Here is a 26134-nt window from a genome sequence, read left to right on the forward strand (position 1 = left end):
ATAGAAAAATAGGCCTGACTTGCCCCAGAGAAATTCCCCAAAGGAAAAGGCAGCCCCCCACATATAATGACTGTGAGTAAGATGAAAAGACAAAACGTAGGGATGAAATAGATTCAGCAAAGTGGGGCCCGATATTCTAGGACAGAGCGAGGACAGTAAAGCGAACTTTGCAGTCTACAAAAAACCCTAAAGCAAAACCACGCAAAGGGGCAAAAAAAACCCACCGTGCCGAACTAACGGCACGGCGGTACACCCTTTGCGTCTCAGAGCTTCCAGCAAAACAAAAGACAAGCTGGACAGAAAAAAAGCAACAAAAAAGCAAAAAGCACTTAGCTATACAGAGCAGCAGGTCACAGGAACAATCAGGAGAAGCTCAGATCCAACACTGAAACATTGACAAGGAGCAAGGATAGCAGCATCAGGCGGAGTTAAGTAATGAAGCAGTTAACGAGCTCACCAGAACACCTGAGGGAGGAAGCTCAGAAGCTGCAGTACCACTTGTGACCACAGGAGTGAATTCAGCCACAGAATTCACAACAGTACCCCCCCCTTGAGGAGGGGTCACCGAACCCTCACCAGAGCCCCCAGGCCGACCAGGATGAGCCGCATGAAAGGCACGAACAAGATCGGAAGCATGAACATCAGAGGCAAAAACCCAGGAATTATCTTCCTGAGCATAACCCTTCCATTTAACCAGATACTGGAGTTTCCGTCTAGAAACACGAGAATCCAAAATCTTCTCCACAATATACTCCAACTCCCCCTCCACCAAAACCGGGGCAGGAGGCTCAACAGATGGAACCATAGGTGCCACGTATCTCCGCAACAACGACCTATGGAATACATTATGTATGGAAAAGGAGTCTGGGAGGGTCAAACGAAAAGACACAGGATTGAGAACCTCAGAAATCCTATACGGACCAATAAAACGAGGTTTAAATTTAGGAGAGGAAACCTTCATAGGAATATGACGAGAAGATAACCAAACCAGATCCCCAACACGAAGTCGGGGACCCACACGGCGTCTGCGATTAGCGAAAAGTTGAGCTTTCTCCTGGGACAAGATCAAATTGTCCACTACCTGAGTCCAGATCTGCTGCAACCTATCCACCACAGAATCCACACCAGGACAGTCCGAAGACTCAACCTGTCCTGAAGAGAAACGAGGATGGAACCCAGAATTGCAAAAAAATGGAGAAACCAAGGTAGCCGAGCTGGCCCGATTATTAAGGGCGAACTCAGCCAACGGCAAAAAGGACACCCAATCATCCTGGTCTGCAGAAACAAAACATCTCAGATATGTTTCCAAGGTCTGATTGGTTCGTTCGGTCTGGCCATTAGTCTGAGGATGGAAAGCCGAGGAAAAGGATAGGTCAATGCCCATCCTACCACAAAAGGCTCACCAAAACCTTGAAACAAACTGGGAACCTCTGTCAGAAACAATATTCTCAGGAATGCCATGCAACCGAACCACATGCTGAAAGAACAAAGGTACCAAATCAGAGGAGGAAGGCAATTTAGCCAAGGGCACCAGATGGACCATTTTAGAAAAGCGATCACAGACCACCCAAATGACTGACATCTTTTGAGAAACGGGAAGGTCAGAAATGAAATCCATCGAAATATGTGTCCAAGGCCTCTTTGGGACCGGCAAGGGCAAAAGCAACCCACTGGCACGAGAACAGCAGGGCTTAGCCCTAGCACAAATCCCACAGGACTGCACAAAAGTACGTACATCCCGTGACAGAGATGGCCACCAGAAGGATCTAGCCACTAACTCTCTGGTACCAAAGATTCCAGGATGACCAGCCAACACCGAACAATGAAGTTCAGAGATAAGTTTATTAGTCCACCTATCAGGGACGAACAGTTTCTCTGCTGGACAACGATCAGGTTTATTCGCCTGAAATTTTTGCAGCACCCGCCGCAAATCAGGGGAGATGGCAGACACAATGACTCCTTCCTTGAGGATACCCGCTGGCTCAGATAAACCCGGAGAGTCGGGCACAAAACTCCTAGACAGAGCATCCGCCTTCACATTTTTAGAGCCCGGAAGGTACGAAATCACAAAGTCGAAGCGGGCAAAAAATAACGACCAACGGGCCTGTCTAGGATTCAAGCGCTTGGCAGACTCGAGATAAGTCAAGTTCTTATGATCAGTCAATACCACCACGCGATGCTTAGCTCCTTCAAGCCAATGACGCCACTCCTCGAATGCCCACTTCATGGCCAGCAACTCTCGATTGCCCACATCATAATTACGCTCAGCGGGCGAAAACTTCCTGGAAAAGAAAGCACATGGTTTCATCACTGAGCAATCAGAACCTCTCTGTGACAAAACCGCCCCTGCTCCAATCTCAGAAGCATCAACCTCGACCTGGAACGGAAGAGAAACATCTGGCTGACACAACACAGGGGCAGAACAAAAACGACGCTTCAACTCCTGAAAAGCTTCCACAGCAGCAGAAGACCAATTAACCAAATCAGCACCCTTCTTGGTCAAATCGGTCAATGGTTTGGCAATGCTAGAAAAATTACAGATGAAGCGACGATAAAAATTAGCAAAGCCCAGGAACTTTTGCAGACTTTTCAGAGATGTCGGCTGAATCCAATCCTGGATGGCTTGGACCTTAACTGGATCCATCTCGATAGTAGAAGGGGTAAAGATGAACCCCAAAAATGAAACTTTCTGCACACCGAAGAGACACTTTGATCCCTTCACAAACAAAGAGTTAGCACGCAGGACCTGAAAAACCATTCTGACCTGCTTCACATGAGACTCCCAATCATCTGAGAAGATCAAAATGTCATCCAAGTAAACAATCAGGAATTTATCCAGATACTCACGGAAGATGTCATGCATAAAAGACTGAAACACAGATGGAGCATTGGCAAGTCCGAACGGCATCACTAGATACTCAAAATGACCCTCAGGCGTATTGAATGCAGTTTTCCATTCATCTCCTTGCCTGATTCTCACCAGATTATACGCACCACGAAGATGTATCTTAGTGAACCAACTAGCCCCCTTAATCCGAGCAAACAAGTCAGATAACAATGGCAAGGGATACTGAAATTTAACAGTGATCTTATTAAGAAGGCGGTAATCAATACACGGTCTCAGCGAACCATCCTTCTTGGCTACAAAGAAGAACCCTGCTCCCAGTGGTGATGACGATGGGCGAATATGTCCCTTCTCCAGGGATTCCTTCACATAACTGCGCATAGCGGCGTGTTCGGGCACGGATAAATTAAATAATCGACCTTTAGGGAATTTACTACCAGGAATCAAATTGATAGCACAATCACAATCTCTATGCGGAGGTAGAGCATCGGACTTGGGCTCTTCAAATACATCCTGATAATCAGACAAGAACTCTGGGACCTCAGAAGGGGTGGATGACGAAATCGACAAAAATGGAACATCACCATGTACCCCCTGACAACCCCAGCTGGATACCGACATGGAATTCCAATCCAATACTGGATTATGGGTTTGTAGCCATGGCAACCCCAACACGACCACATCATGCAGATTATGCAACACCAGAAAGCGAATAACTTCCTGATGTGCAGGAGCCATGCACATGGTCAGCTGGGCCCAGTATTGAGGTTTATTCTTGGCCAAAGGTGTAGCATCAATTCCTCTCAATGGAATAGGACACCGCAAAGGCTCCAAGAAAAACCCACAACGTTTAGCATAATCCAAATCCATCAGATTCAGGGCAGCGCCCGAATCCACAAACGCCATGACAGAAAACGACGACAAAGAGCATATCAAGGTAATGGACAGAAGGAATTTGGACTGTACAGTACCAATGACGGCAGACCTAGCGGACCGCTTAGTGCGCTTAGGACAATCAGAAATAGCATGAGTGGAATCACCACAGTAGAAACACAGACCATTCAGACGTCTGTATTCCTGCCGTTCAACTCTAGTCATAGTCCTATCGCACTGCATAGGCTCAGGTTTAACCTCAGGCAGTACCGCCAAATGGTGCACAGATTTACGCTCGCGCAAGCGTCGACCGATCTGAATGGCCAAAGACAAAGACTCATTCAAACCAGCAGGCATAGGAAATCCCACCATGACATCCTTAAGAGCCTCAGAGAGACCCTTTCTGAACAAAGCTGCCAGCGCAGATTCATTCCACTGAGTGAGTACTGACCATTTCCTAAATTTCTGACAATATACTTCTATATCATCCTGACCCTGGCACAAAGCCAGCAAATTTTTCTCAGCCTGATCCACTGAATTAGGCTCATCGTACAGCAATCCGAGCGCCAGGAAAAACGCATCGACACTACTCAATGCAGGGTCTCCTGGCGCAAGAGAAAATGCCCAGTCTTGAGGGTCGCCGCGCAAAAAAGAAATAATAATCAAAACCTGTTGAATAGGATTACCAGAAGAATGAGGTTTCAAGGCCAGAAATAGCTTACAATTATTTTTGAAACTTAGAAACTTAGTTCTATCTCCAAAAAACAAATCAGGAATAGGAATTCTTGGTTCTAACATAGATTTCTGATCAATAGTATCTTGAATTTTTTGTACATTTATAACGAGATTATCCATTGAAGAGCACAGACCCTGAATATCCATGTCCACACCTGTGTCCAGAATCACCCAAATGTCTAGGGGAAAAAAAAAAAGTGAACACAGAGCAGAAAAAAAAAAAAAAATGATGTCAGAACTTTTTCTTTCCCTCTATTGAGAATCATTAGTTTGGCTCCTTGTACTGTTATGTTTGCTAATGACAGGTGTTATGAAGGCAATCCAGAAACACAGTGTGCTTAGCGATCAGAGCGCACACAGTGATCTGACAAATACCCAAAAATACAAGAACGAGCTCTGAGACGTGGAAACTCTGTAGACTGCACACCTGATCCTATCCTAAACACAACTAAAAGCGGCTGTGGATTGCGCCTAACAACTACCTAGGCAACTCGGCACAGCCTAAGAAACTAGCTAGCCTGAAGATAGAAAAATAGGCCTGACTTGCCCCAGAGAAATTCCCCAAAGGAAAAGGCAGCCCCCCACATATAATGACTGTGAGTAAGATGAAAAGACAAAACGTAGGGATGAAATAGATTCAGCAAAGTGGGGCCCGATATTCTAGGACAGAGCGAGGACAGTAAAGCGAACTTTGCAGTCTACCAAAAACCCTAAAGCAAAACCACGCAAAGGGGCAAAAAAAACCCACCGTGCCGAACTAACGGCACGGCGGTACACCCTTTGCGTCTCAGAGCTTCCAGCAAAACAAAAGACAAGCTGGACAGAAAAAAAGCAACAAAAAAGCAAAAAGCACTTAGCTATACAGAGCAGCAGGTCACAGGAACAATCAGGAGAAGCTCAGATCCAACACTGAAACATTGACAAGGAGCAAGGATAGCAGCATCAGGCGGAGTTAAGTAATGAAGCAGTTAACGAGCTCACCAGAACACCTGAGGGAGGAAGCTCAGAAGCTGCAGTACCACTTGTGACCACAGGAGTGAATTCAGCCACAGAATTCACAACACAGTACATCTTGACTCGCGTGTGCTGCGGCAACATATTCTGCTTCTGTTGAAGATAGTGTGTTTGACAACTGGAGCAAATGTCTCATCATAGTCTTCTCCAACAGGCAGTTTAGATATTTCTTCCCAAGAAGTAGTCTCATAGATTTTTCTTGTGCTTGTCTTGTATGAGAGACGTTTTGGTGGTTTTCCTTTGTTCTCTCTCATTGAACGTCTTGGTTCTGTGTCTGTTTGTAGTTGTGATTCTTCACTTTCAGTATTTTGTTCTTCATTAACTTCTGCTTCTTTCTCATCAGATATTTCTTCAGTTGTGTCATTATTGGTTTTCTCATTTTTTAGTTTCAACTGAAATCATAATATCTTCATTCAAATCTTCAATGAATGTCACACTGTTACTCACCGTAACTCTGTCTGTTTTGGGATCTAGGATTCTGTATCCTTTGCAATTTTCACTATATCCAACAAATATTCCTTCCATGCATCTGTTTTGAAGTTTGGAACGTTTTTCTGTTGGAATGAATATGAAAACTTTACATCCAAAAACTTTTAAATGATTGACACTTGGTTTCACACCTTGCCACAGTTCATATGGAGTTTTCGTCAGTTTTCTGGAAAAAAGTCGGTTCTGTAGATAAGTAGCTGTCATTGCTGCCTCACCCCAATATTTCTCTGGTAGTTTGGAATCCGTCAGCATACATCTTATCATCTCTGTTAGAGTTCTGTTTTTCCTTTCTGCTACTCCATTTTGTTCAGGTGTGTATGGAACCGTTTTTTCGTGTTCTATCCCATTTTGTCTTAAGTAGTCTTCTATTCTGTGACTTGTATATTCACCTCCATTATCACTTCTGATGACAATTGGCTTCCTTTGAAATTTGTTACTTGATCTTGTTACATAGTCTACAAGTTTATCAAAAACTTCACTTTTGTTCTTAATTAAGTATGTGACTGTGTATCTTGAGTAATCGTCTATAAAAGTCAACATGTATCTATTGCCTCCTGATGTAGTCAATTTCATGGGTCCACATACGTCAGTATGCACCAAATCAAGTGGTCTTTCGCTTTTCATCTCACTTTCTTTTGGAATAGATATCCTTGTGGCTTTGGATTTTATACAACAATCACATCTTATGGTAATTGAGCAATCTGATATCTTTAAATCTTTTGTCAATTCTTTTCTCTGTAGTTCCCTTATACTGTCAGGGTGTCTATGTCCTAGACGTCTATGCCACATGTGAATACAGTTTTTGTGATCATGTGTACATACCCTCATCTGTTCCTTTGGTGTGTCAAAATGATATAATTGTTCATCTGCCTTGACTTTGGTTATCACCTTGTTTCCTGCAATAATTGCACACTCATTGTCTTTGAATTTCACTGTAAGTCCTTTTGCTGTTAAACATTTCACAGATAATAATCCGCCTTCCAATTTTGGAACATACAACACATCTTGTACAAGTATCTTTGAATCTTGTCCGAACTTGTTTGAACAATTTAGCATACCTTGTCCGATACCTTCTGCGGTTATTTTGCTTCCATCTGTGAGATAAATGGCTTCTTTCTTATCTAAATCAAGATCAGTAAAGAAATTCTTGTCACTTGTCATATGACTCGTTGCTCCTGAATCAATAAACCAACCAAGTGATGATTTCTTGTCTGTTACTTTAAATGTGCCATTCCAATTATTCTCACATGAATCGGAAATTGTGTTTTTTACTTTCTCTGTATGCTTTTTATGTTGTAATTTTTGTTGTTCTGCTTTCCATATGGTACAGTCTTTCTTTAAATGACCTTTTTTCTTACATCTGAAGCATTCTCTTGTCTCTTTATTATAGGGTTTTTGGAATTCTGTAGCTTTAAGAGCGTTTTCACTGTCCTTTTCAGTAGAAGAATCATTTCTTTGTTCTTTTCTTCTCTGATATTCATCCATTAGTCTTGTTTTCACAAAATCTAATGTAATGTCAGTTTCTGGTCTCGTCTCAAGGGCATTTATCAAGGCTGTATACGAATCTGGTAAACTGCACAACAATATAGCTGCTACATGACTTTCTTTAACATCTTCACCAATAGATCTTAGCTGTGATATCACTTCCATCATTGAGAATATGTGCTTCTGCATATCGTCATTTGCACTCAATCTCATACTGTACAGCTTTCTTAATAAAAATAACTTGTGATTCAAGCTAGGTCTTTCATACAGTTTTCTTAATGCTTCCCACATTCCCTTAGCTGTTTCTTCATTTCTTATATGTATTAATTGAGCATCATCCACTAATAAGCTAATGGTGGCTCTCGCTTGTATATTCTTCTTATCCCATGTCTGATTATCTTGATCTGGTCTTGCTGTAACAATTACTTCCCATAGATCATCCTTAGATAACAACATCTCTACTTTGAATTTCCATAACTGATAATTTTCACTATTCAGTTTAGCTACTGTAAATTTCAGTTCTGTGTTATTCATCATCTTTATATAGTCTTACTTGTTTAGAGAGTTGTACTGAAGATATTCTCCTGTATGTCCTGTGAATTCTCTGCAATTATATCCAGCTCCTGGGATGCTGAATTCCTCTGTCACTCTGTATCTGGATTTAAGGCCCCTTCACATTAAGCGACGCTGCAGCGATACCGACAACGATCCGGATCGCTGCAGCGTCGCTGTTTGGTCGCTGGAGAGCTGTCACACAGACCGCTCTCCAGCGATCAACAATGCCGGTAACCAGGGTAAACATCGGGTAACTAAGCGCAGGGCCGCGCTTAGTAACCCGATGTTTACCCTGGTTACCATCCTAAAAGTAAAAAAAACAAACAGTACATACTTACCTAACGCTGTCTGTCCCCGGCGCTCTGCTTCTCTGCACTCCTCCTGTACTGTCTGTGTGAGCACAGCGGCCGGAAAGCAGAGCGGTGACGTCACCGCTCTGCTTTCCGGCTGACCGACGCTCACAGCCAGTACAGGAGGAGTGCAGAGCACAGCGCCGGGGACAGACAGCGGTAGGTAAGTATGTAGTGTTTGTTTTTTTACTTTTAGGATGGTAACCAGGGTAAACATCGGGTTACTAAGCGCGGCCCTGCGCTTAGTTACCCGATGTTTACCCTGGTTACCAGTGAAGACATCGCTGGATCGGTGTCACACACGCCGATCCAGCGATGTCCGCGGGAGATCCAGCGACGAAATAAAGTTCTGGACTTTCTTCAGCGACCAACGATCTCCCAGCAGGGGCCTGATCGTTGGTCGCTGTCACACATAACGATTTCATTAACGATATCGTTGCTACGTCACAAAATGCAACGATATCGTTAACAATATCGTTATGTGTGAAGGTACCTTTAGTTCCTTCTGTTTACAGAGTTTATCTGTGTGCTCCGTTATCTGGGCTATAAACCAGGATCCTTCTGCCTGAGCTTGTAGTGCAGACCTGTAGTGTCTGGGGTGCCTGGGCTTATCTGGGATGCCTGGAGTTATCTGGGATGCCTGGGCCCATAACCTGTTGCAGAGTGCTTCTTCTTGCAGTCACCGCTGTACTTAGGAAAGCTTCAATCAGCAAGATATCTTGAGTAAACAGTATTTACTTCATACTGGATAAACATGAGATACAATTCAGTGTCACACAGTCCGTGCACTGAAGACAACACATTCATGAAGAAAAGCAAAACCGAAAGTAAGAAAAGCAACCAACCACTGAGAGCTTCCCTCCCCACATTACAGCAAGTATATAACTTTACACACTATCGCCATCTGCTGTCTGGTTAGTATAAAGTCCTCCTTTCACTTATAATAAGTCCCAATCTGTTGCATATGCCAACAGGGTCAAGGAGGATATCAAAGTACCCACATGCCCTAGTCTGTGGGGAATCCTGGTAGTAGGCGTTCAGTTTCCCTGCAGCGCCACCTCAGGGGAGATGAAGCATTACACAGCGTTCATCTAGATCACTGTGATGTGGTGTGATGCAGGCCCTCCAGAGAGACATTGTTAGGCTACGTTCACACTAGCGTTGTGCGCTGCTGCGTCGGCGACACAACGCACGCAAAAACGCGGCAAAACGCACGCAAAAACGCTGCGTTTTACGACGCATGCGTCGTTTTTTGCCGAAAATCGGACGCAAGAAAAATGCAACTTGTTGCGTTTTCTTGGTCCGACGCTTGCGGCAAAAAAGACGCATGCGTCACACAACGCAACTAACAAAAACGCATGCGTCCCCCATGGTAAGTATAGGGGCGCATGACGCGTGCGTCGCCGCTGCGTCGCCCGACGCACACTAGCATAACGCTAGTGTGAACGTTACCTAAGTGCTCTTCATTTTAGCCAAGGGGCCGCCCGATGACCGTCTGTCACGTATCCGAATACCCTTTTTATTTGGCACCTACAAGTGGTCGTCGTCTCGAGTCCCCGTTATATACGTCTCTGACTGTGCCTTTTTTTTTCTGTCTCTTAACAGCAACCCATGATAGTAACTATGCGCCCCCCGAGTGTTGTGTGTGTTTGTGCTTTCTATGTCTGTCGTACCCCCGTTGTCTGTAGTGTTACTTGTTTTCTGACGTCATCCTTTGCCAGGCATGTTTCCTTCCTTCTCTAGCACTGTCGTCATAGCTGTGTCCCATCAGAATAATCATTGGTGGAGGTGCTGGGAGACAAATAATCTTATTTAAAGGGCTTGTCCAGAAGTGGTGGAAAGGGTGTGAGCAATCCTTTCCTTCATATAGTGGACACCCCCTCTAATTATTAATGCAGACCTAGGTGATGTCTATAGAGATCTGGCAATGATGGCGGACTGGGTGTCGGACTTTCCTCCATCGTTCTTACAATATATAACTTTTTTTCCTTTGTGTCTTGGAACACAGCTCTAGTAGGAATTAAAACTTAACCTTTATTCTATACCAGGTAAAATACTAATATGACAATAACAAAAACATATAATGCAACCCCCAAAAAAACTATAATGGTATTAGATGATGTAGCCTATGGGGTAAGACATCACTATGGGTGATACCAAAATAGAAAACAAGTGAGAACAGTGGTAGTAAATACAAAATATACTGTCCCACATATACAAGATACCTCTGGTTAGTAACACAAGCACATGAGTGCACAAAATGCCAAGTCAGGTAACCCTGTGTGTATAGGTATTAGCAGGTATCAGAAAAAATAATAAACGGGCAGGAGGGGGATAAAGCAAATAAGGTGAAAATCATATATGACATACATATAAAAACAAGAACGATCTCACCAAATGCCGTGGCTCAGATAGGTGTAGCCTAGGACAAAGGACAAAGAGACCTGCCACCCTCCTCAGTCTAACATGGAGGGTGGCAGGTCTCTTTGTCCTTTGTTATAGCACCTATGCACTTTAGCTCCCAGGCAGGCTGGTTCCCTGATGATGCCACCTGCAAAGAAACGCGTCGGGACAGTAGGGAGAGTGCAGGGCATGATATTGCTCAGGGGTAGTTGTGGACTGCCCTTGTAAGGGCGGGAGCTCGGGCACGTAGGTCACAGTTAGCCTTTTTAGGGCCTGACAGGGTATTGTCTCCCTACAGCGCTGGTTTATGGATTTCTCCAGTCTGTGAAACCATGGGCTACACCTACCTGAGCCACGGCACTTGATGAGATCGTTCTTGTTTTTATATGTATGTCATATATGATTTTCACCTTATTTGCTTTATCCCCCTCCTGCCCGTTTATTATTTTTTCTGATACCTGCTAATACCTATACACACAGGGTTACCTGACTTGGCATTTTGTGCACTCATGTGCTTGTGTTACTAACCAGAGGTATCTTGTATATGTGGGACAGTATATTTTGTATTTACTACCACTGTTCTCACTTGTTTTCTATTTTGGTATCACCCATAGTGATGTCTTACCCCATAGGCTACATCATCTAATACCATTATAGTTTTTTTGGGGGTTGCATTATATGTTTTTGTTATTGTCATATTAGTATTTTACCTGGTATAGAATAAAGGTTAAGTTTTAATTCCTACTAGAGCTGTGTTCCGAGTATATTGGTAGGATCTTGTTGGATATATCCAAGTGGATTTATAGATTACTGCTTTTTTTACTTCCTTTGTGTCTTGTTCCAGCCGCCTCCTGCAAAGTATGGAGGAAGACACACCGTGACGATGATCCCCGGAGACGGCATCGGCCAGGAGCTTTCCCTGCACGTTAAGGAGATTTTCAGGTGAGGTTCGTCCTTTGTCCCGATGTCTTAAGGAGTTTTCCGGTTCTTCAACTCCTTTTGCGCCACGGACTATTCTCGTTTTAGTGCCTTCGTTTTTGTTTTTTTATCCTCTTTCTTCCAAGAACCATAATGTTTTCTATTGTTTTGTTTTTTTCTGATCTCGAGGACTTGTTTTTATGAGTCAACTTGTAGTTTTATAAAACTACTAGATGGTAGCCTGATTCTAAAGAATCGGGAGTCTAGAATCCATATATACTTTATTTATTCAAATGTAAAAATAATACAATTAATAAATAATAGTAAGAAAGAACAAAAAATGGCTGCACTCACCAGCTCTTGACAATTCTTGTTATTTAAGGTACAGTTACACAGGATCCATGAACATGCTTATGAGGGGAGGGATGAAAGACATCAGACGACAACTTTGCGTGTTGTGGCAAATGCCACAACAACGGTTCTTTGCTTAAGAACAATGTCAGGTAGTAGGAAAATACCCAGTTAATAATAGGCAATAGTTCTTTGCAGGAATGCAGATATTAATAAATAGGCAGTTTATATTGCAGAGAAATTGCTGGGCAATAATGGACAATGTCCTTATGTGGCAAATAATAGAGCAATATACCCAATGTGGCAAAGAAGAGGTTAATAAACGGCAGTCTTTCAGTATAACAGTCAGTGAATAATAGGCAGTATATGGAGAAAACACCAAACAAAAGTTCAAAATTGGTGTGAAAATGTCACTGAACCACTTCACAACTAAATATATATAGTTTTGGTAAATGGTATTATCATTTTTTTGACGAAATTCGGCAGGAGCTTGAAGAGCAACGTCACTGGGCCCGCCTCCACGCAGTAGAAACTTGCTGTGAGGTAAAAATTCAAAAATCACACCAAAATGGCGGGCGGAGTGTGTCACAGTACGGCACGTTTCTGATTGGTCGCTCGCAGCAGGCGGCAACCAATCAGACACTGGACACTGTTGACGTCACTTATCTCCGGACATTAGCTCCGGACATTATCTCCGGACATTAGCTCCGGACATTAGCTCCGGACATTAGCTCCGGACAGGAAGTTGGCACAAATTGCAGGAAGTAGTATTCTAGGCAATTATATATTAGATAAAAAAGTTTTAAATAGTATGAGGGAAAACCCAGAAGTTCACATCACCCTTTCCTTTGAAACTAGAGATATTAAAAAAACAATACACAGGTGTCAACACCGCATTCAGAAAAATCCGATCTATTAAAATAATTAACTCAATCAGTAAACACTATAAACAAAATAAATTCAAGAACGCCAACATTATGTTATGTTTTTTTTATTTGGTCACCACGATTCCGCAAAATAAGATTTATAGATCTTGGAAGAAGGGGAGGAAAGAAACGGAAACGCAAAAATAGAAATTGGTCGTGGCGTGATGGGGTTAAACAGCCGTGATCAGAGCCATCACTGGTCGCTGCTGTTATGGGAAGATGCCGGCTGTACAGCACAGCCACCCCAGCCCTGTATAGCGCGCTCAGCTCCATACACCCGCTGTCCTCCTAAGGATAAGTGTACAGGATGGGAAGACCCCGTAACGCAGCCCCTTGTTACAGACACGCCTGTGTGCCGGTGGATTTCGAGGTGGTGAATGTGAACTCCACCACAACAGACGAAGACGACATCCAGAACGCCATAACCGCCATCCGGAGGAACAGGGTGGCTCTTAAAGGTACGGCGCTCTTCTATAGAGTTTCCTACATGTTCGTATCATTGCATAATTTTCACCTGTGCTGATAATTATTGCCCCTTTCTGTTTTTTATGGTCAGGTAACATTGAGACGAACCACAACATGCCGCCATCTCACCGCTCTCGGAACAACCTGCTCCGGTAAGTGACTGCGGGGGAGATCGTCAGTAAGGACTCGGGTGTGGGACGGCGGTTATGGCCTTTACACAAAATACATGGATCTGACCATGGACCTCAGGGAAACGCTACAGACGTTCTGGGTACACAGATCTGCCCAGAGCTAAATGTGCGTTTCGCGGTTGTAGATTTTCTAAATTCTGTTTGCGGGACATGGTAATGAGTGTGGCCATATTTACTGCGATGCTATAGGCGGTATTTACAGAGATGATTTTCAGCAGCTACATAGGCCTGGAGGTGTTCATTGACTTCTATGAGAGAGTGTTGTGGACATGCTCTCCAATCTGTGCAGAGAGAAGGAGGTGAGCTGTGACATCACCTATTGTGACTGGTGGCTCCTGTGTTATCTACTGTATATAGAGGTGTTATCAGTCATTGTACAGGAGGGGGAGGAGGTGAGCTGTGACATCACCTATTGTGAATGGTGAATCCTGTGTTATCTACTGTATATAGAGGTGTTATTAGTCATTGTACAGGAGGGGGAGGAGGTGAGCTGTGTCATCACCTATTGTGAATGCTGGATCCTGTGTTATCTACTGTATATAGAGGTGTTATTAGTCATTGTACAGGAGGGGGAGGTGAACTGTGATATCACCTATTGTGAATGCTGGATCCTGTGTTATCTACTGTATATAGAGGTGTTATTAGTCATTGTACAGGAGGGGGAGGAGGTGAGCTGTGTCATCACCTATTGTGAATGGTGGATCCTGTTTAATCTACTGTATATAGAGGTGTTATCAGTCATTGTACAGGAGGAGGAGGTGAGCTGTGACATCACCTATTGTGAATGGTGGATCCTGTGTTATCTACTGTATATAGAGGTGTTATCAGTCATTGTACAGGAGGAGGAGGTGAGCTGTGACATCACCTATTGTGAATGGTGGATCCTGTGTATCTACTCTATATAGAGGTGTTATCAGTCATTATACAGGAGGAGGAGGTGAGCTGTGACATCCCCTATTGTGAATGGTGGATCCAGTGTTATCTACTGTATGTACAGGTGTTATCAGTCACTGTACAAGAGGAGGTGAGCTGTGTCATCACCTATTGTGAATAGTGGATCCTGTGTTATCTACTGTATATAGAGGTGTTATCAGTCATTGTACAGGAGGGGGAGGAGGTGAGCTGTGTCATCACCTATTGTGAATGGTGGATCCTGTGTTATCTACTGTATATAGCGGTGTTATCAGTTATTGTACAGGAGGAGGTGAGCTGTGACATCACCTATTGTGAATGCTGGATCCTGTGTTATCTACTGTATATAGAGGTGTTATTAGTCATTGTACAGGAGGGGGAGGAGGTGAGCTGTGTCATCACCTATTGTGAATGGTGGATCCTGTGTTATCTACTGTATATAGAGGTGTTATCAGTCATTGTACAGGAGGGGGAGGTGAACTGTGATATCACCTATTGTGAATGGTGGATCCTGTGTTATCTACTGTATATAGAGGTGTTATTAGTCATTGTACAGGAGGGGGAGGAGGTGAGCTGTGTCATCACCTATTGTGAATGGTGGATCCTGTGTTATCTACTGTATATAGAGGTGTTATCAGTCATTGTACAGGAGGAGGAGGTGAGCTGTGACATCACCTATTGTGAATGGTGGATCCTGTGTATCTACTCTATATAGAGGTGTTATCAGTCATTATACAGGAGGAGGAGGTGAGCTGTGACATCCCCTATTGTGAATGGTGGATCCAGTGTTATCTACTGTATGTACAGGTGTTATCAGTCACTGTACAAGAGGAGGTGAGCTGTGTCATCACCTATTGTGAATGGTGGATCCTGTGTTATCTACTGTATATAGAGGTGTTATCAGTCATTGTACAGGAGGAGGAGGTGAGCTGTGACATCACCTATTGTGAATGGTGGATCCTGTGTTATCTACTGTATATAGAGGTGTTATCAGTCATTGTACAGGAGGGGGAGGAGGTGAGCTGTGTCATCACCTATTGTGAATGGTGGATCCTGTGTTATCTACTGTATATAGCGGTGTTATCAGTCATTGTACAGGAGGAGGTGAGCTGTGACATCACCTATTGTGAATGCTGGATCCTGAGTTATCTACTGTATATAGAGGTGTTATCAGTCATTGTACAGGAGGAGGTGAGCTGTGACATCACCTATTGTGAATGGTGGATCCTGTGTTATCTACTGTATATAGAGGTGTTATCAGTCATTGTACAGGAGGAGGTGAGCTGTGACATTACCTATTGTGAATGATGGATCCTGTGTTATCTACTGTATATAGAGGTGTTATCAGTGATTGTACAGGAGGAGGAGGTGAGCTGTGATATAACCTATTGTGAATGGTGGATCCTGTGTTACCTACTGTATATAGAGGTGTGATAAGTGATTATACAAGAGGTGGAGGTGAGCTGTGACATCAGTTATTGTGATTGGTGGATCCTGTGTTATCGGCTGTATATAGAGGTGTTATCAGTCATTTTACAGGAGGAGGAGGAGGTGAGCTGTGACATCATCTAATGTGAATGGTGGATCCTGTGTTATCTGCTGTATACAGAGTTGTTATCAGTCATTGTACAGGAGGAGGAGGTGAGCTGTGATATCACTTATTGTGAATGGTGGATCCCTTGTTATCTGCTGTATACAGAGATGTTATCAGTGATTGTACAGGAGGAGGTGAGCTGTGATATCACCTATTGTGAATGGTGGATCCAGTGTTATCTACTGTATATAGAGATTTTATTAGTCGTACAGGAGGAGGAAGTGAACGGTGACCTCATCTATTGTGAATGGTGGATCCTGTTATCTACTGTATATAGAGGTGTTATCAGTCATTGTACAGGAGGAGGAGGTGAGCTGTGACATCACCTATTGTGAATGGTAGGTAATGTGTTATCTACTGTATATAGAGGTGTTATCAGTCATTGTACAGGAGGAGGAGGTGAGCTGTGATATCACCTATTGCGAATGGTGGATCCGGTGTTATCTACTGTATATAGAGGTGTTATCGGTCATTGTACAGGAGGAGGATGTGAGCTGTGACATAAGCTATTGTGAATGGTGGATCCTGTGTTATCTACTGTATATAGAGGTGTTATCAGTCATTGTACAGGAGGAGGAGGTGAGCTGTGACAACTCCTATTGTGAACGGTGGATCCGGTGTTCTACTGCATATAGAAGTGTTATCAGCCATTTTACAGGAGGGGGAGAAGGTGAGCTGTGATATCTCTTTTTGTGATATCAGCTACTGCAAATTGAGGTGTTATCAGTCATTGTAATCCTGTTCGTGATGATGAGACTGCTGAAAAATGATCTCTACAGAGCAGAAGGATTGTCCAATTTTAAACTTATTGATTCAAGCGAAAACTGCAAAATCTCAGAATATTTTTTTTTTATAGTTGGTGACCTAAAAAATAAAAGAAATGACCCAAACTTATTAAATTCATTTAAAGCGGTTGTCCACTACTTTAATATTGATGGCCTTTCCTTCCGATAGGCCATCAATGTCTGATCTGCCGGGATCCCGCACTCCTGCCGATCAGCTGTTATCGGTGTCTGTATTGATTTGCAAACCTCCGGCCACCGTAAGTAGACGGAGCAGCTTGGCAACTGAGAACCTCCGACCGGTGGCCACCGACACTGATAACAGCTGATTGGTGGGGGGCGGGTGCCGGATCCTGGCAGATCAGACATTGAGGATCTGTCTTAAGGAAAGGGCATCAATGTAAAAGTAATGAACAACTTATCTTGCATAAAAGTAGGTAATGTCCTCAATACATAACTGGTCAGCTAAGGCGAAAAAGAAATGATGTCCTCTCCACAGGATAGGTGTTAACTCACTTATCGATGGGGGTCCGACCGCTGGGACCCACATGAATTGGCAGAAGTGGGCAAATTTATCCTTGTTAGACTGGAGCAGGAGTGCTCATGCTGGACCATCGCTCCATTTATACCCTATGGGGCTGTGGAGCGCTGCGCTCGGCTTTTACCCGCAGCCCCATAGACAATGAATGTAATGGCCTTCGGGGGCGGTGTTAGTTTGTAGTTAGGAAGTTGGGGGGGGGGGGGGGGTCTTGTTTGCTAGACAGGAAGTGGGGGGGGGGGAGGGGGCTTTTCCTATATCCCTGATGTACTGTCTGTCTGTGTACAGGCACAATAGAGCATGGCTTTCAGTCACTAGACTGGTAGGAGCAATGCACACTGGGAATTGAGGGGAAAGCTAGTCCTAGCACCTGTAGTACTGGGAGAATGCTCATGAAGAATAATTTTGTACTCAAAATAGTTAATGGTAGCCTACAGAGCTTGATAATTGGGATCACTCATAGACACAGACCTGTATGTGAACCAATAGCAGTTTTTCCTTGTCACAGAGGATGGGGGCAGTAAGGCCGGGCATTTCTATAGGTTCTATATGAAATTACAAGTTGCGATTTAAAGCCTTCCAATATGTGTAGGGTGCGTTGTTCTGTCACCCTCTCATTCCTCTATAATTCTGGTGCTTTGCTCTCATTTTTCAGTACCAGCTTAGATCTTTACGCCAATGTGATCCACTGTCAGAGCTTGCCTGGTGTGCAGACCCGGCATAAGGACATCGACATCCTGATCGTGCGGGAGAATACGGAGGGAGAGTACAGCAGCCTGGAGCATGAGGTGAGGGACTGACTGCAGCCGGGTAGGAGGGAGAGTACAGCAGCCTGGAGCATGAGGTGAGGGACTGACTGCGGCCGGGGAGGAGGGAGAGTACAGCAGCCTGGAGCATGAGGTGAGGGACTGACTGCAGCCGGGTAGGAGGGAGAGTACAGCAGCCTGGAGCATGAGGTGAGGGACTGACTGCGGCCGGGGAGGAGGGAGAGTACAGCAGCCTGGAGCATGAGGTGAGGGACTGACTGCAGCCGGGGAGGAGGGAGAGTACAGCAGCCTGGAGCATGAGGTGAGGGACTGACTGCGGCCGGGGAGGAGGGAGAGTCCAGCAGCCTGGAGCATGAGGTGAGGGACTGACTGCAGCTGGGGAGGAGGGAGAGTACAGCAGCCTGGAGCATGAGGTGAGGGACTGACTGCGGCCGGGGAGGAGGGAGAGTACAGCAGCCTGGAACATGAGGTGAGGGACTGACTGCGGCCGGGGAGGAGGGAGAGTCCAGCAGCCTGGAGCATGAGGTGAGGGACTGACTGCGGCCGGGGAGGAAGGGGAGTACAGCAGCCTGGAGCATGAGGTGAGGGACTGACTGCGGCCAGGGAGGAGGGAGAGTACAGCAGCCTGGAGCATGAGGTGAGAGACTGACTGCGGCCAGGGAGGAGGGAGAGTACAGCAGCCTGGAGCATGAGGTGAGGGACTGACTGCGGCCGGGGAGGAGGGAGAGTACAGCAGCCTGGAGCATGAGGTGAGGGACTGACTGCGGCCGGGGAGGAGAGAGAGTACAGCAGCCCGGAGCATGAGGTGAGGGACTGACTGCGGCCAGGAGGAGGGAGAGTACAGCAGCCTGGAGCATGAGGTGAGGGACTGACTGCGGCCAGGGAGGAGGGAGAGTACAGCAGCCTGGAGCATGAGGTGAGGGACTGACTGCGGCCGGGGAGGAGGGAGAGTACAGCAGCCTGGAACATGAGGCGAGGGACTGACTGCGACCGGGGAGGAGGGAGAGTACAGCAGCCTGGAGCATGAGGTGAGGGACTGACTGCGGCCGAGGAGGAGGGAGAGTACAGCAGCCTGGAACATGAGGTGAGGGACTGACTGCGGCCAGGGAGGAGGGAGAGTACAGCAGCCTGGAGCATGAGGTGAGGGACTGACTGCGGCCGAGGAGGAGGGAGAGTACAGCAGCCTGGAACATGAGGTGAGGGACTGACTGCGGCCGGGGAGGAGGGAGAGTACAGCAGCCTGGAGCATGAGGTGAGGGACTGACTGCGGCCGAGGAGGAGGGAGAGTACAGCAGCCTGGAACATGAGGTGAGGGACTGACTGCGGCCAGGGAGGAGGGAGAGTACAGCAGCCTGGAGCATGAGGTGAGGGACTGACTGCAGCCGGGGAGGAGGGAGAGTACAGCAGCCTGGAACATGAGGTGAGGGACTGACTGCAGCTGGGGAGGAGGGAGAGTACAGCAGCCTGGAACATGAGGTGAGGGACTGACTGCAGCCGGGGAGGAGGGAGAGTACAGCAGCCTGGAGTATGAAGTGAGGTACTGACTGCAGCCGGGGAGGAGGGAGAGTACAGCAGCCTGGAACATGAGGTGAGGGACTGACTGCAGCTGGGGAGGAGGGAGAGTACAGCAGCCTGGAGCATGAGGTGAGGGACTCACTGCGGCCAGGGAGGAGGGAGAGTACAGCAGCCTGGAGCATGAGGTGAGGGACTGACTGCAGCCGGGGAGGAGGGAGAGTACAGCAGCCTGGAGCATGAGGTGAGGGACTGACTGCGGCCGAGGAGGAGGGAGAGTACAGCAGCCTGGAACATGAGGTGAGGGACTGACTGCAGCCGGGGAGGAGGGAGAGTACAGCAGCCTGGAGTATGAAGTGAGGTACTGACTGCAGCCGGGGAGGAGGGAGAGTACAGCAGCCTGGAACATGAGGTGAGGGACTGACTGCAGCTGGGGAGGAGGGAGAGTACAGCAGCCTGGAGCATGAGGTGAGGGACTCACTGCGGCCAGGGAGGAGGGAGAGTACAGCAGCCTGGAGCATGAGGTGAGGGACTGACTGCAGCCGGGGAGGAGGGAGAGTACAGCAGCCTGGAGCATGAGGTGAGGGACTGACTGCGGCCGAGGAGGAGGGAGAGTACAGCAGCCTGGAACATGAGGTGAGGGACTGACTGCGGCCGAGGAGGAGGGAGAGTACAGCAGCCTGGAACATGAGGTGAGGGACTGACTGCAGCCGGGGAGGAGGGAGAGTACAGCAGCCTGGAGTATGAAGTGAGGTACTGACTGCAGCCGGGGAGGAGGGAGAGTACAGCAGCCTGGAACATGAGGTGAGGGACTGACTGCAGCTGGGGAGGAGGGAGAGTACAGCAGCCTGGAGCATGAGGTGAGGGACTGACTGCGGCCGGGGAGGAGGGAGAGTACAGCAGCCTGGAGCATGAGGTGAGGGACTGACTGCGGCCAGGGAGGAGGGAGAGTACAGCAGCCTGGAGCATGAGGTGAGGGACTGACTGCGGCCGGGGAGGAAGGAGAGTACAGCAGCCTGGAACATGAGGTGAGGGACTGACTGCGAACGGGGAGGAGGGAGAGTACAGCAGCCTGGAACATGAGGTGAGGGACTGACTGTGGCCAGGGAGGAGGGAGAGTACAGCAGTCTGGAGCATGAGGTGAGGGACTGACTGCGGCCGGGGAGGAGGGAGAGTACAGCAGCCTGGAACATGAGGTGAGGGACTGACTGCAGTCGGGGAGGAGGGAGAATTACACTTTTACTTTTTGTCTTATCAAAACCCAGTTTACCTTTTAGAATAAGCGGAGAACTTTAACCTCTTCATGAACAGGCATTTTTATTCCTTTTTTCCGCTTTTATTTTTCTTTCCCCTTCTGCCAAGAGCAATAATTTTGGTGTATTGTTTTTAGTGTTCATTGTGCGTTAAGGGGGCTGTTGACTACTCAGAGACCCCCTTCTCAATCCCTAAGCATCCCCCAAGTAAAATAATGACACTTATACTTCCCTCAGGTGTCGGCACCATTCCAGGGATACTTACAGCATTTGTTCACAGATACCACTTGTCTTTGTGTCTTTTTATCAAAGGGTTGAAATTCGACGGTGTATTGTTTTTTAGTCCTCTTAGCGAATTGTCTGATCGCTTGTTCTTTATAGTGCAATACCATGGCTCCACAGGAGTCGAGCGAATTTCTTCGGGTCCCCGCTTATTTGGCAAGCTATAGGGCGTGTCGATTAAGCTTCAGAGGGAATCCGGATATATGGAGCGCTCCGGCTGATCAGCGCCGCAGCTGCATGTGTCGCGGCTGTGTTACTGTCACAGCACGTGCATGGAGAGGCCAACACACAGGCTCTCCATGCATGTGCTGTTATAGTGACACAGCCGCGACACATGCAGCTGCGGTGCCGATCAGCCGGCGCGCTCCATGTATCGAGATTCCCTTTGAAGCTTATTCGGCAAGCGCTATAGCTTGCCGAATAAGCAGGGACCTGTACAAATTTGCTCAACTCTACACAGGAGTACCAACATGGCTTCTTCAGAGGCCATCAAAAGGCCTTTATGACTGCCAAGACAACTTGTTGGCACCAACCATGTTTGTACGGAAAGGCGTGCCTCCTAGACCAGGAGCCCAATAAGATCTCTGAGGTTAGAGGCAGCTGCCGGCTGTATAACAGTCAGTATCTGCCAGAAATGGAGCTGGCTCAGCCCGATCCGTACCCAGGCACCCATCATAGGACCTACCAATCCGTCCATGCCGGTATTATGATCTGGTAATTCAGTACCACAATGGACATAGAAGTCAGAGCACATACAGTGACCTGACAATAACCCAAAAACTTAGAACGAGCTCTGAGACGTGGGAACTCTGCTGACCGCAATCCCTAATCCTCTCCAACCACACTAAAGGCAGCCGTGGATTGCGCCTAACGCTCCCTATGCAACTCGGCACAGCCTGAGAAACTAGCTAGCCTGAAGATAGAAAATAAGCCTACCTTGCCTCAGAGAAATACCCCAAAGGAAAAGGCAGCCCCCACATATAATGACTGTGAGTTAAGATGAAAAGACAAACGTAGAGATGAAATAGATTTAGCAAAGTGAGGCCCGACTTACTGAACAGAGCGAGGATAGGAAAGGTAACTTTGCAGTCAACACAAAACCCTACAAACAACCACGCAAAGGGGGCAAAAAGACCCTCCGTACCGAACTAACGGCACGGAGGTACACCCTCTGCGTCCCAGAGCTTCCAGCAAGCAAGAAAAAAACAACTAAGCAAGCTGGACAGAAAAAAACAGCAAACAAATAGCAAAAGCGGAACTTAGCTATGCAGAGCAGCAGGCCACAGGAACGATCCAGGAGGAAACAGGTCCAATACTAGAACATTGACTGGAGGCCAGGATCAAAGCACTAGGTGGAGTTAAATAGAGCAGCACCTAACGACTTCACCACATCACCTGAGGAAGGAAACTCAGAAGCCGCAGTACTACTCTCCTCCACCAACGGAAGCTCATAGAGAGAATCAGCCGAAGTACCACTTGTGACCACAGGAGGGAGCTCTGCCACAGAATTCACAACAGCCGGGGAGTGTAAAGCATATGAATGACGGCACAATACAAGGCTCGCCCTCGTGAAGCATGACCTACATGTGTCCTCATACATTACAGAGCGTGTCCGGAGTGGTGGAGAGCCTGAAGATCATCACCCGGACTAACTTGCTGCGCATTGCCGACTATGCTTTCAAACTGGCCCGGGAGAAAGGACGAAAGAAGATCACGGCCGTGCACAAGGCCAACATCATGTAGGTTATGGCATGGGCAGTCTTCATTCTGCTCACGGGGCACTTCTAACTTCTCCAATGTCTCTGCAGGAAACTGGGGGACGGTCTGTTCCTCCAATGCTGCAAGGAGGTCGATTCCACGTACCACAATATCACCTTTCAGAGTATGATTGTTGACAACACCACAATGCAGGTAAACATGATGGCATTCCTGGATCTCAAACTTTACTCCAGAGACGGGTGCGTGCATACAACTCTATATCGCAAGCCTACGGCCACTAATAGTCTTTTACAATTCTCCAGTTTCCATCCACAGCACCTAAAAAAAGGGATCCCAAAAGGCCAATTCTACCGCATCAAACGAAATTGCAGCACCCAAGAAGATTTTCGTGTGCATTCGCAGGACCTGACCCACCGTTTCAAAGATAGAGGCTACCCGAAACAGGTAATTGCAAAGGCTTTCACTGCAGCAAGAGATATGGATAGAAGGGAACTATTACAACCCCGTATGAAGGGACCCCCAAAACCTCTGGGAGTTATTACAACGTATAACAATCAGTGGCAGGTGATTCGGGGGATACTCTCCAAATATTGGGGGATCCTGCGCAGTGAGCCCAAACTCAAACCACATATCTCTGCACAACCAAATCTGGTAGCCAGAAGGCCCAAGAATCTAAGGGACTGCCTAAGCCATAGCCATTTCAAGCGCCAGACAACTCGGCTTAATAGAGGGACCAGACTGGTTGGAACATTCCCATGTGGCAACTGTAACATCTGCCCTTACATTATTGACGATGTGACATTGACCCCAGTCTCTTCTATGTTTCAGATGGCGGCTGGTGCTTACTTCAATTGTAAATCTCGGAACTTGATCTACGCCTTGATTTGCCCGTGTCTGAAAATTTATGTCGGTCAGACGACACAGGAGTTGAGAAGGAGGATACAACAACATTTCTCAAATATCACTACAGCAAAAAAAGACTTGGAGAGAGGCAAAACTTTGTCTTCTGTGGCCTCACACTTCTTTTCTGTACATAACTCTCAATATAAAGGAACACGGATTATGGGCCTGGAGAGGGTCCAATCTGATATCAGAGGTGGAGACATCACTTTGGAACTACTAAGACGCGAATCAAAATGGATCTTCAATTTGAACTGTCAAGCTCCATCTGGTCTCAACGAAGACCTTTTGTTTACAGGATTTTACAAGCAATCCTGAGGGACTAATGCATTCTGACTATTGGCCGTAGCTGAACAACTCTATAGTCATCTGTTATTTGGTCATTTTATCTGTATTTTCTCCAGGTTATTCCATGTGACCTCAGTCTTTGTGTGACTAGTCACTTGTCACGGTACTATCTCCGGAGATATTGACAACAGTTTGACCCCCGTTTTTTGAAGCTCTTTTGAAGCCTTTCGGTGGCACCTATACACCATAGTGAGTTGCGCCTTGATCATTAACAATCAGCCATATGGATATGTTGTGAGGCTCTATGTGAACAGTATTAGCTAATATCTAGCTTGATGTCTACAAATCTATAAACTCCCATCAGTGATGTCTATGTGAACAGTTTGAAATTTAAACTTTCTTGGGCCTCTTGCCATCTTTGGGTCTATGAGAATCAGAATCTGAATCAGAAATATTATAAACTTTGGTATGTGGCCACACCACATTGGGTCCCACAGGGGAATTTTTCTTGTGATTCTGGCTCATTTCTCTGGTTGGTCTTAGTATCCATATGACAGGAATTGCCAGTAGTAGTTTACAACTAGTTTTGGCGATAACAAGTATACGCAGACCTCTGGAGTCTGCAGATGACTTCTATGTTTACAGCTTATTAATAACTGGCTGGCATTTCGGACTGTACTCTACATGATTAGGAGTAATCTGGTTAGTGTGTTTGAATGGTCCTATGGAAATGTGAATCCCCTTTTTGAAAGACTATAAGCCCCACTGATTGGCTTCTTCAGTATGATCAATAAAGTGTATTTATGTTTATAAAAATGCCGGGTCGTCTCTCTGGTATATCCTGGAACTTCTGTGCGACTAATTGCTCCCTATTATGCACCTATTGAATGGTGAATACCCACCCAAGAATAAGAAATGTTTATTTTTGACCTTTCAAATTTCTTGGTATGGTGGCCCCATTTTGTATACCGACCATTGTGGAACTCAGTAATATACTAAAGCTTGATCCCCTTTGTGTGCTAGGCCTATATATAGAGGAGAATTGCGGGTGCTCAAGACTTGGGACGTTATAGGTCCGAGAATGTTCTCACACTATTGGAGGTGACTTGCTACATGATGGTTGGAGCTCCCTACACTTCAGCTTGGTATTGGGAGTCATCTACGTTCTCCATAGGGTATCTTATCCCTAACGATATACACAGCATTGACCTTAGGGTTTACACATTGACTATTTGTCTAGTGCCCTGTTGAGCATAATAAAGAATTGGTATGGTATAAAACTCATGTGGTGAATTAACACCTGTGTATAAAAATATATGGGTAAATATACCATGGGGCACGTCTCTGCATGGTAGTCTAAATATTCGTGTGCCCACTGATATTCCGCTTAATTCTGTATAGCGGATAGATGATCCACCTGCGCTCGCAAGTGTGCTGTGAGAATATTTATATATGTGAAGTGCCCATGTGCTTAAAACATGATGTGCTTAATAGCACTCAGTATGTGTGCGCGGGTGGTAACGTAGACATGGTGTGTTCACAATAATTCTATTCTAGCCATAAATATGGCGAGTGGTCTATGTATGACAATCTGGCTAGGACGTAGCGCAGTGGGAAAACCCTCATGCGCTCATGCACTCATTAACACTCCGCTTAACACTGGTATATGGTGTAGCGGATAGAGTATCAGCCTGTAGTCCTTATACTTTAGTGAGGACACATATTTATGTGAAGTACTCAGCGGACTTGTGTGCTTAAAATATGGTGTGCCTGTGAGCGCTGGTATTTGTGTATTTATGTATTTGAACGGCAATGCAGACTGGCATAGTGTCTGCATTTCCATCAGAAATCGGCCCCGACAAGGTCGAATTCAAGTGGAGTTTTGCTACACGCCCATGGCAACTCAGCCAGGACGCAGCACATTTGTGTGCGAGCGGTAATGCAGGCGAGATAGGCGTCGGTGTTTCTATAACAACCCGGCTTTAAC

At 46.0% G+C, this 26134-nt stretch overlaps 1 protein-coding gene across 1 annotated transcript; it reads left to right on the forward strand.

Moving 5' to 3' along the window:
• Positions 1 to 11599: 11599 nt before the first annotated feature.
• On the forward strand, positions 11600 to 24177 carry LOC138666318 (isocitrate dehydrogenase [NAD] subunit gamma, mitochondrial-like). Its single transcript, XM_069754545.1, has 8 exons — positions 11600 to 11691; positions 13287 to 13402; positions 13501 to 13561; positions 18082 to 18214; positions 22846 to 22979; positions 23049 to 23198; positions 23262 to 23403; positions 23788 to 24177. The coding sequence occupies exons 1-8, from the start codon at positions 11633 to 11635 to the stop codon at positions 24175 to 24177; spliced, it is 1185 nt and encodes a 394-aa protein (XP_069610646.1). The 5' UTR covers positions 11600 to 11632.
• Positions 24178 to 26134: the final 1957 nt, after the last annotated feature.

This window comes from Ranitomeya imitator, chromosome 2 (genome assembly GCF_032444005.1).
Source record: "Ranitomeya imitator isolate aRanImi1 chromosome 2, aRanImi1.pri, whole genome shotgun sequence".
Lineage (NCBI taxonomy): Eukaryota > Metazoa > Chordata > Amphibia > Anura > Dendrobatidae > Ranitomeya > Ranitomeya imitator.

Excerpts from the sequence above, each read along its gene's own strand:
- LOC138666318 (XM_069754545.1), top strand. The coding sequence starts at position 11,633 with ATGATCCCCGGAGACGGCATCGGCCAGGAGCTTTCCCTGCACGTTAAG. Across the intron at positions 13,403-13,500 it reads GAACAGGGTGGCTCTTAAAG|GTAACATTGAGACGAACCAC; the intron begins GTACGGCGCTCT and ends TTTTATGGTCAG. Across the intron at positions 22,980-23,048 it reads GTGCACAAGGCCAACATCAT|GAAACTGGGGGACGGTCTGT; the intron begins GTAGGTTATGGC and ends ATGTCTCTGCAG.